Below are 17,207 nucleotides of genomic sequence, written 5' to 3'. Positions count from 1 at the left end.
GAAGTGTTAAGGGTTTCTGGGTCCAGGCTGTTGATATGCGCCGTGCATGAGGTTTTCTGTCGCAAATTTGCTGTTGTTTCCGTTTGGCCATGTTTCTGAATTCAGCATATTGGGCCTGATTGCCGTGACTTTGTTGTCAGCGGCCATTGCCTATAGGCTAGACTAGGGAGCTGATCAACGTTTTGTGCAAACACTTTCTTTCCGGACTTGTGAACGAACGCCCGTCGGCACACTACTGGACCAAGGGCTTACATGTGATAGCTATGGACTTGTCAGACATACAGGTGGTTGCATGCCACACAGTCGATACCAGTACAGTGGACAGTGTGTCATTGTATGTGGTTGCAGCACACGATGTGGGCATACATTGCAGGCTGGACCTTGATGTCTTGCTTGTTATTTGTGTTTCGGGAGCTCGTACGATGATGGGTCAGGGAATCAGGGGGGATGCTTCCCCGCAAGCGAGATGAAGAGGATCTAGTTCTCTCCCCGCGGAGCGCAAAACCCATCCTCCATCTACGCTCTGTCCGCGTTCATGCCAAAGTCGCTTGACACGATCGTGCGTTTTCGCCGCGTAATAAGACCAAGCTGAAGATCTCGGGGAAACAGCCGGTTGTAGCAAGCAAGATGGTTGCGGGATATGCCAATTACCGGCCCGATCTGGCCGTGCCACAACGTTGCGATCTTAGCAGGAGAAAGGGGGCCGGGGGGCATTCATGGCGTAACGCCATCAGCTTGACTTTCTTTTTTGTCCGTGTGATGGTCGACCTGAGTGGCTCGAATGCCGACGCCATTACGTGTATTTGACGGGTTAACCGCAAAAGTGCCGAAGCTTGGTTGAAGAGGTATCAAGCGCCAAGAGCTTTGTCTGTTTGAAGACAGGCTCCGGGCTGCGAACACGCCGAGGCCGGTTATGACAGGCGATTGAGGATGCTGTCAGCGTAATTCCTGTTCAGAGTCAAACTTGGTTGTTCGGCGTTAGCAATAAAACATCCGTTTGCCGATAGGCTGGGGAATAGGACCGACTGCGCTTGTACCAGTATTTGTCGCGCCAGACTAGGCCATGCAAACACAACAGGTACATACATACTATGTACACACTAGACATATGGACGTATTTCTGGTCCGAGGAATGCGGAGTGAGGTTGCGCAACAGCCTCGCCTGGCAAATGTGTGCAGGTCAGCTTGGGGACAAAAGCTAACCGTGTAGAGGATGCAGTTCGCCGCCTTCCTGTTCCATCGTGGGTGGTATTTTGCCAAGGCGCCGCACTGGGTTAGTGCGGTAAGCGTTCCCAGCTCCCGGATTTTTGGGTGGGTTTCCTGCATATTCCCAAGGTCTGTGATTCCACATGGACGCTGCTCGGCCCACGTCTGCTTCTGGAGAATGGTCCATACACGCGCTCAGTCATATCATTGGCCGGGGAAGCCGACAGCCGTGTCCGCAAATAGTGGGCCAGCCCTAGGGCATTCGAACGATTGGCTCGGCCGGGCTGACGTGATGGGCGTTACCCTGATAATCATCAAGCGAAACCGGGAATATACTCCATTATTCTCCGTTCTGATGCCTGGGGGACTAGTCACGCTCGACATCATCATCGTCATTGTCATTATCATTAAAGAAGAACACGAAGTCCGCGTCTCTTTGTTTTTTTTAGCGCGTCGTATGGACGTACTTGGATATGTCCATTCGCAAAGTCACCGACTTTTCGTAGCGAAAACCGTAACTAGTGGCCTGCCCCGTGAGTCAAAGGATCGCGCATCGCAAGGGAGGGAACCCAGGTGGCTGCTTCGCTAGCTTCGCAAGGCTCTGTTGTGGATTCCCTCACTAGACGTATCGTCTCGGCACTAAGAACCCCAAGTCGAAAAGTGGGTGGAACGCCTAAATTATGAGTAGCTGTGACTCTGCGCAGCTTCAACCCTGTTGCCTGCACCGGTCAACCTAATGTGAATGCATGGCGTGGTACTATAATACCTTCCTTCTGTACGATTATCTGGGCTCAAGAAAAAACCCGTGTTATCGTCCATGGCACAAGTGCGCGGCAGCAGGGCAGTTGCCATGCGACGTTGGTTTTAGCAGTGTTGTACGTGGCTCTAGCGAGGCGGCGTCTATCGCGGAGGCACACGCGCGGCGATGCGCTTCGCTAGTAAGGATTCAGCGGCTCGCGCGGGTGGCGGAAGCATCGCGGCTGTTGCAGCCTGCTTAAACGCCGTAGCGCCGCGTACCTGGTGATTTGCGCAACACGGCGGCAGAAAAGACAACATGATGTGCAATGGCGTGCTGTTGCGTCAGATGCGTTACCAGCACCGTGTTTGCGGTGTCCCAGCAACCTGTCCGTCAATTTGTGCCATCACGATTGTGTACGGGTACCCACCTCCTATCCTTTTAAGACATTGAAAGACGCGAAGCCACAACAATCCCGAATGTTGAGATCGAGCTGACCACTCCTCCTTTTGGTCCATGCATGTCGGAAATCTACAGCGCCCCGTTTGCTGCCCTGTCAATAACGCAAATCGTTTGCCAGGATACCGCGACTGTGCATTTGGGGGCCTAACGCCTCTATTCCTTCCCTTCCGCAGGTGTCCGCTGTGGGGAGGGCTTGCAGCGTACGAGAAGCAGGGCGTTTTGGCTGTTTCATTCCATGACGCAAATGCAGGTACCTGCTTACCACGTTTGGCTACCCTTTGGGAAACGCCTCTAGGTGAAACCTTGCGAAAGTCAATGTCTTGAGAATAGAGACACCTAGTCAGGTCACAACCAGCACAGGTCCTTGCATCTTGACGCTAGAACTACGATAAAGGGGCGGGGCGGTACAGTTGGGTCCACCGTTATTCTTGTCCACACAGTGTTTCCAACAGCCGCGCCTTTCTTTGCAGAGACATGGGATGGCTGTTCGCTTCGAGGATTACTGGCTCCTTTTGATTGCACATGGATCCCCTTACCATCTGACCGCAGGCTCGAGGTCAACGTATGATGCTGTTGGTTCTATATTGCAGGTGCTGAAAGGCTACGTCAACGGCCATGCACTGAGTGAACGTGATACCGTGTGGTGTTGCCATCGGCAACGCCCATCGGCCCTGGAGGGGGAAGCCGATAAGCCGGCAACGACGGCTGATGTCAGGCATAGGTAGAATCAGGCCTGTGTGCCTTTGGCTGCCGTTGGCCTGATGTATTGCTGTCCAATGAGGCTGTGGAACCCACAACTCGTATTGATACGCGGGGAGTGCTGCACATCAATACTCGTGGACTCTAGAGTCAATCTGGAGTCCATTGCGAAGACATGTGCCGATGTTACAGTGGCCCATCCAGCGACCCGACCGCGACGCAATGCAGTAAAATGTCTCAGTCGAGATGGGCTTGGCTCGCAGCAGAGGAGCCAGTCCAGGTACAATCCTCCGCGGCAGGGCAGCTGGCTTCAATACTTGGGGGTGGAGGGGACAATGGCTAGCCTGGATTGGGGAGGCGTCTCCATCCAGCCGAAGAGTGTGTGCCGTCACTCGCATTCGAAGCACGTCACATGAGCGGCGCCGGGTATTGTTCGGGAAGCGTCATGTCGACGCCAGAAGTCCCTTGGATTGCAGTACCGTCATTCTGAATGCAGATGCAGATGCGTATAGCATACTATACGGTGAGGCGGCGGCTGTTGATCGTCTCACGCACCCATTACCCAGCGGCAGAAGACAGAGAAGGACTCTGCTGGGGCCAGAGAGCGCGCGCAGCTGCGTGTGTGTGTGTGACTCGGCCCAGAGTGGCGGGTCGGGCAGCAGGCGGCCGTTATTGCGATGACGGGTTCGTGCAAAGCGGAAGAGGGAGTTAGACGCAGAGACGCGTTGAAACAAGGAAGACGAAACGGGGAGGTCGCTGGGGGGGGGGGTGTGGGAGTGGGAGTGTGGGAGAGTGCAAAGGGCTGTGGCGCCGTGCCGCAAGCGGACTAGCGCACTCCCGGCCTGCACCCTTCCAACTTTTGCAAGCAGCCGACGTGGCTCGAGCCAGATAAGACGAGCCCAGACGGCCATACATTAAGCGCCCGCCGCGACGCTATCCCGCTAGTCTTGGGGCAGACGGCTAAGTTGCAGCCAGCTCTTCCAGGGATTGATATGCCATGTGGGTCGAGAGCGATGTGAGACATGGTAAAGCGCTGCGAGCCACGGTCGCCCGCTGTCACTGCTGTCAAAGCCGCCCCCAGACCACTCCTCCAACAAGCGGCCAGCCAGCTAGGTAATATCCCTCTTCCTCGCAACCGAAGCACCCTGCGTCTAATTCTGTACGCCCGTGAGCCTCGTCGCTGTGCCACAGGCCGCAGCGTATCGTGGGCCAGTCAGATGCGGCCCGCCTGCGTCTTGCTCAGCGAGGGCGCTTATCATGCACCATGCCTGCACCATTTCACAAACAGACGCATCCATGTCGTCTTGGGCTGCTGCCCATGGCCCGCGGTTCGTGGCTTGCGGTAATGGTCCCCGTGTCATCCCCGCCTCAGGTGGGTGGTACAGAAAGACGTTGTGGGCAGTCCGTGCCGGCGGAGGCGTGTATGGTTGCCAGGGACTGCCCTTGGTGGCGTTTCCACACCTACCCTGAACCCAGACAAATGATGCCACACTCAGCACATCTCTTCTATGGCCATTTGCAGCTGTACATGCTTAATCGCGCTGAATGTGATCATATTGGCACTACGTGCGAGAGGGCCCCATGCGCATCGAAGCCAGGGCACCCTCACTATGTCACTGCAATTTGTCTACCACTCTCACGTTCTTTCGACCGTCTCAAAAACTCCAAAAATGCAAATGTCCACCCACGCCAAAAACAAGAACAAAAGCAATGTCATCCACACCCAAACATTAAAAACACTTGCTGCCATCTGCCATGCGATCCTCGAGAGGGGTAAACGATTGTGTTTCACATATGTGAATTGACGACTCCCGAACTTATCACCTCCGTACGACGAGAACATCCATCACTCCTATGCCTAGAAAATTGTCAGTGACGTGGACAAGTCGACTTGCCAGATTGTCTCTTACCTTGTCAACGTGTCCTTGCGACCAAACACAGCAGAGCACTTCTCACACTGCCATGGCCTCCTCTTCTTGTGCACACACTCGTCATGACGTACCAAGTCCGCCCTGCGTACAAACTCCTTTCCACACGCTTCGTAAGGGCACACATGATCTTTCCTGCGTACTGCCTCGTGTATGAGCAAATGCTGCGTCAGGTTGTGTTTCCTGGCAAAGCCCTTGTCAGGACAAAGCTTGCACAAGTATGCAGCGTGAGCTGGATCAGTGTGTCTCCGGTTGCGAGTTTGTCTGCGTTGTACGGCTGTGACGGCGAGGCTCGGGCAAGCCTTTCGAGACTGTGGGCTGTGCATGCTTCCCTCTGACGGTGCTCTCTCGTATACCACATCGTTGTAATTGTACATGGGATTCGGTTCGCTTCGGAGCAGGGATGGTGATGGGTATGCATTATCGTACGGATACATGCCTGTGTTGAGCCGTTCGGGCGCTACTGTGAGGGAAGAATGCCTCGGGTTTGGAAGCCCATGCATGTGTCCTGGACCGTCTGTACTGTAATGATTTTGTGGGCTCCAACTCGGAGTGTCGACCTTAACTACGCTAGGGTACGCGTGCTCTGAGCCATCATGGGAAAATGTCGACATTTCGCGTGTATATGATAGAGACGAACGTGGGGATACTTGTGCAGATGACCAAGGCACAGGTGAGCGGGATACTGGATAGTCGTAGGCCCCCGAGAGATATGGGTTGGCAAAATCTCCCGGCGAAGAAACGTTTGCAAATTGACCATTCCAGTTCGGTGACGGCTGAGGTGATGGAGGCAGACCATTTGGGAATGGAGATTGTACTTCGTATAGACCAAGGCCTTGCGGGTACTTGGACCGCGACTCTCCTCGCCCTGGCGAAGGATAGGGCGATTCCATTAGGGCGCCTGTCTCTGGAGCACGGAGTTGGTAGGGCGATTTGAAAGGCGGCGTAGGTTGGTCCGGGTACATCATGATGAAAGAACAGAGAAGGAACAAAGGGAAACAATGTACAAAGTCCTTGGTGTTGGCCAAGGTGATGAGGAGTGAAGGTGGATAGAGGAGATAGTGGAGTGCAGGAAGCTGAATGAAGAAGGTGAATGAAGGCTGAACCGAGATAAGTTATATTTGTAAGAAGCAGTAGCTGAGCAGCCTTGCCAGATGCAAGATCAGACTTCGGTTTGTATGCTCCACCAGTGTATTCTCAAAGCATGCGTTCAAACAGTGGGCTTTTGAGTGTTAGGCAGACTCCCAAATTATGCTAGGCAAGACCAGCATGAACAAAGCTCGAGCCGCCTGCGCGGCAGCGCCTGTTAGTTCATGGGGCTATGAAGGAGTGTGCGTGTGCAGGGGCATGCAGTCGACAGTGGCTTAACCGGGGTAGCCAAGTGAACCACACTGTCGGGTACCTAGACCTTAGCGGGCCGAACACAAAATCCTTGCGCCGACCGGACTTTGAGGCGCAAGAGGAGAGGGCGGTTGTACCCATGCCTGTGTGCGTCCCCCATGAAACTGTCAATCCTGGCCAACCTGCCCTGCGCCCATCCGCCGTTGATCGTTCGTTCATTCACTCATTCACGGCCCCAGTCTTGTCTGACTACGAGACTCTAACACCCCCCATTCTCATGCGTAATTGTTCGACGACCCTTTTCGACACGAAAACATGCAATGCTATTTGATTTTTTTTTGCCCACCATGTTGCTGCCCGTCCTGAACATGCCTACCTCTACTCCCGCGGCTGCAAGCGCCGGCCCTCACGCGGCCGATGTGCTCGCTTCGCGGTCTTCCCGGAGCTGCGACACCATCGCAGTAAGTTCTTCTACTTGGGTGGATAACTTGGCAACTAGTGTTCTCAACTGAGCATCTGATTCCGGCAACCCCGTTCGAGTCTGAGGCCGAATCGCGTGCTGAGCCCTTCCCGTAGAATTGGGGAAGCTCGCCATTAGCAAGCGCGGCGAATTCACAGCCAACCGAGGGGCTCTTTTGGACGGCGCAGGTGACTGGGGACCGCTAAACGTCGTCATCTTGGCCTTGCCGCTGTGAGGATTGCACAGCTTCTCAAAGGCCCAGATCACAAATACGTGGGGCAGATGTGTCGCCTTGAGCATGACGATCCGGACACTCCTCAGCCGCTCAGAGGGCAAAATGAGCCGCAACGGGCGGATGACTAGCGGAATCAGATTCTGGAAGCCGGTCAGCCTTGCGACGGGGAAGCCGAGTGTGGGAGTAGCTTCGTCAAGGGCCCACATGAGTTTGCAGTGCTGCTGTGTCGAGAAAGCCTGAGCGGCAGAACAAGGCTCGCAGGCAGGGTAACAACGGCATAGCGCCCACATAATGACACTCCTCGAGCAAGTCGAGCAAAAAGTTGGTTGGACATGAGTGTGTCTTCCACTCTTGTCATAGTGGCTGTGCCAATTGGCCGCTCAGCAGCCCGGCGCTTAATGCCCGCTTTTACGTCCCCATAATAGCATTACAAAATGTACGTACCAGTGGAGGCAGAAAGTATGTCAACCTATTTGAGCTTGATGCTTCAAGCACATAGACAGAGTAACTGCATCCATGTCCAAATTAGTATTTTTTAACGGCCAATGGTTGGGGTGGACAAACACAAACGAGTATTCATCTCTGGCATGGTCCAAGACCTAGCATTTGTCAGTTCTTTGAACGCAATTCATCACATAGTGCACAGATCAGTACTGTAGCCATGCCCCCCATGGCCTAGGGTGAAAGACATGGTTGTGGTGAAACTGGGGTTGAACGTCAAGTGTGGCTGTATCATACCCCCCAAAAAACAATGGGTGGAAAAAATCAAGGAAGCTCTCCATGTCATACATCCTAGTAGAGTAGCTCGAAATGAAGGGGGCGCAGTTGAATGTGGACCGCGGCTTGGCGTGCATAAAACATGTACGCCGACTTTAGGAGCGGGGATTCGACGACCAACGAAAATAATAAGTACCTTGCTCAATGAGTTGCTCAAAAGCGATATTAAGCTTGTAATGAGGAGAATATTTGTCAAAGTGACAAAAATTAGCTGATACACGAGTCAGAATACGGCTAGACAATGTTATAAATAATCCTACCATGACGGGAGGCCCAAACAACGGCGAACTGTGGATCGTTAATAGACAGTCGACATTTATTTTTGGGTGACTGCATACATCTCTTCAGCAACATCTGCCCAGGATTGTGTTAGTTACTGGTACATCGATGGTGGTGGCAGTGTATCTGTTGCGCAGGTTCTGCATGGAAGTATCAACTCACCGAATCCTAGATAGCTCGATCTAACAAAGAGTTAGCGGATATAATGGGAGTATCAACATAGCTTCGCTCACCCAAAGAAGACTTTGACCAAGATCCAACACTGGCGGAGGTAAGTAAGTATATTGCGGTTCAAGTGGCAGAGTCTGCAAGACTGACCATCTGTTTCGCATTGAACCTGCTATCGCGAGCTAGCAACACAAAGGTAGTCAAGAAACCTAATGGAGTATTTAGAAACCATTCACCATAGCTGGGTACAACTTCTTACCTAGGTACAAGATCACCACGAGTGATAGAAACTTGACAAAGTCCTTCGTCATCTCTGAATCTGATTTAGCGGAATCGAATGAACATTGCACAGCAAGGTGAGCTAACCTTTCAGACAGGGAATCAGAGTTCCAAAATAACGATTGAGACTCAGCAGGGAGAATATACGTGGCACCAGGAAGAGCGCCTCCAGCCCAAGTACATCGTATGCCTGATCAATTGTCGCGGCATGGCCTGTCGCCAAACCAACAACTCCTGTAGGGATTTTAGATTTTGTCTCAATCACATGGTTTGGAGGTCTCACTCATCACGCAGAATACAAAGCCAACGACCACTATACTTATATCCCATGTCCACCTGTTGAGGTTAGATAGTACCAGATCGACTCAAACGGATAGGGATGTTACCAAAAGTCCGAAGCATAAAATGACGTCTGCCCAGCATCGATCCAATCTGCAAACTCATCATAAGCAAAGCTGGCAATCCACACGTAGAGTAGTAGCTCGGGAACAGTGATACGAGTGTTGTTGCGTTTCACTAGTACCGCGTAGTAGAGTGCTAAAAAGGCAGCGAAGAACAACGTCTCAAAGACTTTGAGATATAGCGGAACACGAAGACGGGAGAACGGGTCAGCTTGTCTCCGGTTGTATCTCCTGGGCTTCTTCTCTGAGTGCAAGCTAAGGGTTTCCCAGAAGACGATGTCGCCCTTCCACAAGCCGTTGATGATCTTCTGGACCGGTTTCTGTGAAAGGAACTTTTTGGCACCTACACTGGTTCAGTCTGGATTATATGGGAGCCAACACAAGGCTGTCAAAAACGTACCGGATACGGCGGCAAGTTCTAGAGCACTAAGATTTTCACATTGCGACATCATCGACCCGAACCGGGTCAGGGCGGAACCATTGTGGTTAAAGTAATCCCCATTCGAAGTCGGCAGAAGAGGCGAGCGCTCATTTGGGTCCGCACTGCCAGCTCCGTTCTGGCGACCTTGCTGGCCGCCTGCTGTTTCTGGGCTATTAGAGGCCGATGCAGGAGGCAGTTCAACCAGCAGGAACTCTATGATTTCTGCTTCCTTCAGGTTTGTCAAAAACTGCCATGCAACAAATTCACATGCGTATCCGCGGGCTTCGTTCACCCCCGGTTCATCGCTGGTTTCTTCTAATGCTGAAAAGTGTCCTTTCAAAGCCCTGACTTGAATCAGCTCTCTTTGCTAGTATTGTTGTCTACGTTTCTCGAGTAGTATAAAGCTGCTTCGACGTACATCAGTGCCGAAATTAGAGCTGGATGATCGACTCGGTCGGAAAGGTATTGGACGAGAACCTTGACGGCGTGACCTTCCTGCGATCGACGCAGGTCTTCGAAAGCATGCGGTAACTTAATGTTGTGCTCAAAGAATCTATGGCTCCATTAGAGAACCGCGTCATTGGCACATTGCACCTCACAAACTGACTGGCATAACTCGTCTACCAAGCTCCCAAAATCTTCATTACCGTTTATCTGGGGCATGCTTATATCGCCGACTGGCCATGTCGGCGTAGGAGGTACCGAGACGTCTGTTTCCCGATGCATCGTCATAATTGGTTGGTGTTGAGTTATTGCAGAGATTCGCGACGCGTGGGGTGCAGCATGCATCGCGCCGCTGTGGAGCGGGCGCGGCAAGTCCCGCGTCATATTTTTCTTGGCAGCCCACCTCTCCCTTCCTTGGATGTTTCGTGGTCCTACAACAAATGAGATAATGACATAGTTTCCTCAATACATAATTTCTTCGACTTACGATTTCAGAATGATCTTGTACAGAACCGAAATTCCAAAAGTATATCATCACATGGCGAGATAGCCCGCATGAAAAACCCGTGACATCGACGTCATACCCATGCATTTTCAGAAAGCCAGTGTACTGTGTGAGATATTCATATCTCACCACTTGATAATTGACTATGAAGTCGCTTCGCTTTTGCAGACCACGTCGGCACTAGATATACCAGCATCCCAGACCATAAGCATCTAGAAGATACTCGCTACTTCATTCTAAAGAACTCATAGAGCGAAATGTTATCGCTACAGACGTAAATACACTTCACAATCATGAACACCAGAAGTAAAAGCCCTCATAATATCTTCAAAACACACCGACTGCGCTCTTAAAATGAGGTTGCCTACTTCGACGAGTGAGAAAGAGTGAAAATAGCAGTGAATAATATACCTTAGAAGATAATGGCTAGAACTCTGACAAGGAGGGGCAAAGATAAGTTCCATAACGAGAATCAATACTGAAATAATTCTTTAATTTCCCGTCTTGCATCTACACTACATCAGATCCAATCATATTCAGATACAAAATGCATAAAAATTCCTAGAAACTATACTGTTGCAATGTAAAATTCGTACACACCATAACCGTCCCCTTCCTGCTGTTACATTCGCGACCTCCCAGTTCCGTAGATATCGCCTTCCATACAACCAAAGTTCCTACCGTCTAAGATTAGTAGCCGACTGCCCTCTGTTGCAAAGCGCAAGCGCACACCTTCTCGAATAGCTAAGAGGTCCTCGCAAAGGAGGCAAGAAAAGCAAGAAGCAAGAACAGCAGAGTGGTAGGAACATCAATTCATAGAAGGAGGCATTCGCGACAGCTCACTGGTATATAATACCTACTTTCGTCTCATGGACTCCGTCTCTCCAACCATCAACGCTTTTTCTTTTCTTTGACTTCCAATGCGCGATCAACACCTCCCCACTAGGCCCATAGCCCTTGTCTCTCGCATGATCCACCTCCACTTTCACGCTCGATGTCTGCTTCGCAAAGCTACCTACCCCCGAACCAACATGTCCAAGCTTTGCCTGTCATAGCATGGCGCAGGTTCCGGATACATCTAAAGGCAGGTGGGATGATGAGAAAAACCTTGTTACGGGCGGAGGCTTCGGCCCATGAAGTGAACCGACTAGGACTGACCATAAAAGACGCCCTGCATAGCTTTTCTAACACGCACATTCTCTATAGGCTCCCCTCTTTCATCATTGACAGGCTACCTCTCATCGTCGCAGACCTCAGCTTAACTTGTCAGCTTGACATTGATCAGCGACAAACTCTCATCATCGGTCGTGTCCCTTGTTACGGTTTAAGGCGCCTTAAGGAATCGTGCATGGGCAGGAGGAACACCCGGTTTTATACTCGCGTTGGGAGCCAGACAATCTGGTCGAGTGATGATGGGTGGGCCGTCTGGAACCTTGGTTGAAGGAGTGGATTACTGTTCATAATTTGGTTGCCGAATAACACTGTTTTTTGCACTCCCTACTTCTTGTATCTGTGACGTGCTTTGCTTCTACGTTAGCTCTTAGCGCGTTCCTTATACGATGCGTCTTTGGTAATGGCAATGCGCCAATAGGTGGTTTGTATTTATTATAGTAAATGTATGCTTACCCGCTGGTGACGGCTGGTGCCGAGAGACACTCTGTGAATTTTCAAACAACATGCAATCAGTTCTATTAGTAGAAGCCATTGGATATCGATAAATATAGCCGGAAATTCTTATGTGCGAACCACTGCATTAGAAATCATAAGGGGCATTAGAGCATAAGTTGTTAAACAAGGACCGAGCTTTGATTGATGGCAAAATCGTGATGTTCGGTTGCAAAAAGTGTTGACTCGAAGAGAATAGAATCTGTGCAACATCTTCGTCATATATAGGCTATCATCTACGACTTGTCAGTACAAGGGTAACCAAGCATGAACTGTGAAATGATAATGTGCATATAGCTCAGACTTGCCTTTTAAAACTAGACATCAGTGACTCCAAAGCGCGCATAGGCTGGCACCATAGATTGGGTAGCACGGCCCGAGGAAACATGCTGGTGTCTCACCGTTTGTTCGTTTTGTAATCATTGCGAGGGAAAGAGACGAAAGAGACAAGTGACCAACCTCATTTGCTGAGCACATGTGTGCCTTTTGTTTTACCCGTCTCCATCTTAGCAGTGCGGGCACCGAACTGAATCGCACGCTTCTTTTCGGAAGCAACTTTCTTCATACCCAGTTGCCATGCCAGCATTCGAAGTGCTCGCTTTGCGGGTTCAAGGGCCCGCTTTGGATCCTCGTCATCAGCTTCTTGGGCTAGTCCAAAATCACACTTGGCAGTCACTGGAAGACGGAGCGCTAGTGCGATGAAATCTTCATCGAGATACGGGAATCGAACTTCTTTGCCGCTATCACTGATGACACGATCATCTCGGCCTAGATTTCGTTTTCCCAATCGACTAAAGTCAAGTTCTAGCTCTTCAATAAGGCCAGGATAACCACGCCGGGCAAAAGCTAAATCGTGTCGCTGATAGCCCCCGAAGAGCTCATCGGCACCCAAGCCTGAAAGAAGAACATGTGCAGTAGTTGTGTACGGCTCGGTCTTGCCATTATTCGAGGCGCAGACTACCCCACTGCCACGCGAAGCGAAATAGAGAGCAAATGATATAGAAAGGTCCATTTCGGTGTTGTGAGGATGCATCAGTGTCATGACATTGAAACGATGTGCCTGCGTCTCAGAGTAGGGTACGTTGACTGCGACGAACCGCCATATGCGACCTGGGCAGACGTCAACAAGCTCGGCATGCGATGATCTTCCAGTAATGCGATCAGGGCAAAGCTCATACGGGCTGGTGCCGGGTTCAAGCTGAGAGTGAATGCGGGGGTTCTCGAAAGCAACATTGAGAAGATCAATAGGTGCGCTTGGTGGCAAGAGATCGTGGCACAAGCGTGCAAGAATGGTACAGTCAAGGCCTCCCGAGAACAAGATTGCCACTCTGGTGTGGTTTGGCACATCCATGTCCATGCCGGCTACTGCCTCACGGACATGTTCTGTGCGAACTTGCAGAGATTGGAGTAAAGACATCCTCAGTTGGTCTACCACACTGAAGTCTAGGGCGGCTTTGTCCGAGATGGAGCAGTTCATTAGAGGAAAGGGCAGAGTCTACGGGTGTTAGCAGAACCCACGGATAGGGTCACTTACCTACGAAAGAGATTTCAGAGTCTTGGTCTTGGTCGAAACGACGGTGGGGTATCCGGTTATCAGAAAATAATGGATATGCAGTATTTACATCCAACAAGTCGACGACGTGTATGCCGTCAGCATCGACTTCGGCCCAAGCCTCACCAGATGCATTGTCGCAAACACTGGACAAAACAATAGTACCGTCGGCAGCGTCTTTGCGAAGTAGCGATCGCCGTCCGAGACAGTCGCGACCATAGTAGACGCGTTTGTTTGGCGCATCATAGAAGACGAATGCATAAGGACCACGCACGGCTGAAAGCAGTTCAACGACGCTACGCGTCGAGGTTGTACTTTCGTCGGCGCATGCCTCTAGAAGTCTTGCAAAGACGAGCTGGGAGTCGTTGCCATTGACAGCTTGGCCAGAGATGCTCCAAGCCTCGCCGTTCCAGCAGAGCACTGAATCCGTAGCTGCGTCTTTGAGGGGCTGCTGAACAATTTCCTTGCCGCGCAAAGCAAGTACTGTTGACAGAAAAGTGGCGTGCACCCGCGTTGGGCCTGCTTCTTGTACAGCGCATGCAGAGTCTAACTCGATAGCGACGCGATGCTCACCAGTGGCATCGGGCCCTCTGTGCCGGAGAAGCAACTCGGTACTGGCAGTGGGCGTCACATGGCCGGCCCGGCTGAGGGAGAAGAAGATGCCGCACATGGCAGGGCGCCGGGGTAGGAGGGATGGTGAGGTTGCAATAGAGTTTGGGGATGCGACGCATCTGAAGGCGTTGATACCAGACGGAGGTAGTTCGGCGCTTCGGCTTCTAGATGCCGGGAGACTATCCATGCGGGCAGCTCGCGGCCTTGGACGAAGCACGTCTCGACCGCAAAGGCAGCCGACCGACTTTGACGCTGTTCGAGCTGTGTGAAGCGCTGCTGACTGTCCATGGAAGTTTGACCGGCCATTCTGCACCTTTCTTTTCTTTCACGCTCCTTATCCGCAGTCGGTCTATGTCTCTCCCGAACCCAACTCCGCAACTCGATGCAACCCACGACATCATCACCACCAACGACCAGCTAGACAAGGTCGAGGATCCGCACCATGTAGCCACCGAAGCACAACAGGAGCCCCTCTCCCAAGGCCACGTCTCTCGGCCCAAGCACGACCATGACAGCGCAACCACGACGAGCGAGGCGGGGCAGCCTGCTGGTGCTCTGGACGAGGGGTCAGTGGCCAGCAACGAGGCCAAGGCGGACACGGTAGACGCGCAGGATAATAAACACGCTGTATCCACAGACACCGAGCCAGAGCCAATAGCGGCAGGTTCGCACCAAGCACAGGAAAAGGCGCTCGAAGCCGCACAGCCATCCTCTGCCCACCACGTCGACGAGCCTGCGACCACCTCACACGACTTGCCCACCGCTGGCCGCTCAACACCTCCACCCAGCGAGCGAACCGAGAAGGCTGCAGGAAAGGCCCCCATACGCTCGCCCTCGCCCCCGCCCCCGCCTCCCAAGGACGACAGATATCTTTCGACGAGTAACGTGCCCAGCCGGGCTGCATCCCCCATGTCGCAAGCACGCTCAAGTGGGGGCAACTCGGAAGATGCTGCCGCTGACGAATATGGTACAGCAAACGACAGCACCGGGGACGCTGCCGATAACTCTCAGCCAGAGATCCAGAGTATCATGGACCAGTTCCAGGGCAATGCAGCGCCGGGGGAGGATGAGATCATGTCACCACGACTTGAGATTGCCAATCCCCTTCTCGAATCGCCGTCTTCAGCCTTTCCTCCACGCCGCTCGAGCCTCGTTCCTCCCGACAAGCCCCTTCCTATACCCATGACGGAAGATGCCGCTTCTGGAGCGCCCATACAGTCTCCACCCCCACGAACCTCATCCTTATACCGCGTTGGTACCAACACATCTTTTCAAGAACCATCATCTCCTAGCGCACATGCTTCCAAGTACAAGCCTGTGCAACCGGCCCCGGAGCCAGAGCCCGATCTACCATTTGACTTCCACCGATTCCTTGAGCAACTGCGCCACCGAACAGCAGACCCAGTAGCCAAGTTCCTACGGTCTTTCCTTCTCGAATTTGGCAAGAAGCAATGGATGGTGCACGAGCAGGTCAAGATCATTGGTGACTTTCTTGAGTTCATAGCAAAGAAGATGGCTCAGTGCGAAGTGTGGCGAACCGTATCAGACGCTGAGTTTGATAACGCAAGAGAGGGTATGGAGAAGCTAGTCATGAACAGGCTATATACCCAGACGTTTTCGCCCGCAATTCCACCAGCAGAGCCAATATCGCCGCGTAAAGGCGGAAGAAGACATGACCCGGCAAGACCTGGCAGGAGAGGTCAGCACCAAGAAGACGTGGAACGCGATGAGGTCCTTGCACAGAAAGTTCGCATCTACAAATGGGTCAAAGAAGAGCATTTGGACATCAAACCAATTGGCGAAAAGGGGAAGAAATTCTTAAACCTGGCCCAACAAGAGCTACTCAAAATTAAAAGCTACCGGGCGCCAAGAGATAAAATCATCTGCATTCTGAACTGCTGCAAAGTTATCTTTGGCTTTTTACGGACATCAAATTCAGATCAGTCTGCCGATGCATTTATACCGCTGCTTATCTACACTGTGCTCCAGGCCAACCCAGAGCATCTTGTCTCAAACGTACAATACATCCTCCGGTTCCGCAACCAGGAGAAGCTCGGTGGCGAGGCAGGCTACTACATCTCGTCGTTAATGGGCGCCGTACAGTTTATTGAAGGTTTAGACAAGACTTCACTGACAGTCAGCGACGAAGAGTTTGAGAAAAATGTCGAAGCAGCTGTATCGGCCATCGCTGAGCGTCATGCTACTGCAGAAGCCGAGCCATCATCTGCTTCTACCCAGTTACACCCTAATGCCCCTACCCACAAGCGCATGCCCTCGCCACACTACCACCACATACAAGAAAAGACGACACCTTTGCGGCCCGAACTCACTCAGAGGAATTCGATGGAGGCTGAAACTGCAGGACCACGCCGTTCGACGAGCGTTAAAAACAATCAGTCCGAGACTGAACAGCCCGAGGAAGAGAATGCAGCCGTAGCAGGCTTGCTGCGTACTATACAACGTCCACTCAGCACGATCGGGCGCATCTTCTCCGACACCGATACACACCAGTCATCTGGGCAAACCACACCGTCAAAGCAGCAGCAGCAGCAGTTGCCTACGCGTTCAAGGGCAGAGGCTCCTGAACATGAACACAATCACGACGAGAATCGGCACAGGGAGAAGGCCTCGGCCGAAGAGGCAGCGGCGAAACGTGCGTCTGCAGAGGCAGAAGAGATACGTCGGATTCAGCGGCGGGAGCACCAAGTTGTTGTTGAGACTTTGACAAATATGTTTCCGCAATTGGACAAGGATGTTATTGATGATGTTGTGCGGCAGAAGGAAGGAAGGTAAGTTCAAACTCTCATAATCCGAGTTCTCGAAAGAACGAGATGAATTCTTACTATGATTAGGGTTGGTCTTGCGGTTGATGCATGTTTAGCGCTGGCGAATCCTTGATATAGTCACAATCCGTGGTTGAGCTTTAATAGATTACTCGGCCTCTAATGGAAGCATTTCTCAATGAGACGAATAACGCAGACTAGCTCTGACCTGATTGTGGTGTCTCACAGGTACATCTTCCTTGTAGGCTGACAGA

The 17,207-nt window shown here is 51.9% G+C and overlaps 4 protein-coding genes across 4 annotated transcripts; 1 reads left to right on the top strand and 3 right to left on the bottom strand.

Annotated features, from left to right (window-relative positions):
- Positions 1–4,891: 4,891 nt before the first annotated feature.
- On the bottom strand, positions 4,892–5,999 carry COCVIDRAFT_83235 (hypothetical protein; the record flags this gene model as incomplete). Its single annotated transcript, XM_014707263.1, has 2 exons — positions 4,892–4,961; positions 5,014–5,999. The coding sequence occupies 2 exons, from the start codon at positions 5,997–5,999 to the stop codon at positions 4,892–4,894; spliced, it is 1,056 nt and encodes a 351-aa protein (XP_014562749.1).
- Positions 6,000–6,778: 779 nt separating this feature from the next.
- COCVIDRAFT_83146 (hypothetical protein) lies at positions 6,779–10,118 on the bottom strand (the record flags this gene model as incomplete). The annotated part of the gene is made up of 15 exons (XM_014707262.1): positions 6,779–7,364; positions 7,632–7,666; positions 7,981–8,055; positions 8,105–8,132; positions 8,183–8,198; positions 8,286–8,305; positions 8,357–8,385; positions 8,442–8,500; positions 8,551–8,604; positions 8,658–8,804; positions 8,854–8,906; positions 8,957–9,314; positions 9,372–9,736; positions 9,811–9,945; positions 10,000–10,118. The coding sequence occupies 15 exons, from the start codon at positions 10,116–10,118 to the stop codon at positions 6,779–6,781; spliced, it is 2,079 nt and encodes a 692-aa protein (XP_014562748.1).
- A 2,348-nt stretch (positions 10,119–12,466) lies between these two features.
- COCVIDRAFT_83160 (hypothetical protein) lies at positions 12,467–14,228 on the bottom strand (the record flags this gene model as incomplete). Its single annotated transcript, XM_014707261.1, has 2 exons — positions 12,467–13,501; positions 13,545–14,228. The coding sequence occupies 2 exons, from the start codon at positions 14,226–14,228 to the stop codon at positions 12,467–12,469; spliced, it is 1,719 nt and encodes a 572-aa protein (XP_014562747.1).
- A 450-nt stretch (positions 14,229–14,678) lies between these two features.
- On the top strand, positions 14,679–17,068 carry COCVIDRAFT_83762 (hypothetical protein; the record flags this gene model as incomplete). The annotated part of the gene is made up of 3 exons (XM_014707260.1): positions 14,679–14,736; positions 14,808–16,959; positions 17,023–17,068. 3 exons carry the CDS (start codon positions 14,679–14,681, stop codon positions 17,066–17,068), a joined length of 2,256 nt encoding a protein of 751 aa, XP_014562746.1.
- Positions 17,069–17,207: the final 139 nt, after the last annotated feature.

Source organism: Bipolaris victoriae (genome assembly GCF_000527765.1).
Source record: "Bipolaris victoriae FI3 unplaced genomic scaffold scaffold_0, whole genome shotgun sequence".
Taxonomy (NCBI): Eukaryota; Fungi; Ascomycota; class Dothideomycetes; order Pleosporales; family Pleosporaceae; genus Bipolaris; species Bipolaris victoriae.
Note: the sequence above shows the minus strand (reverse complement) of the source record. Positions and strands in the feature narration are given on the sequence as shown.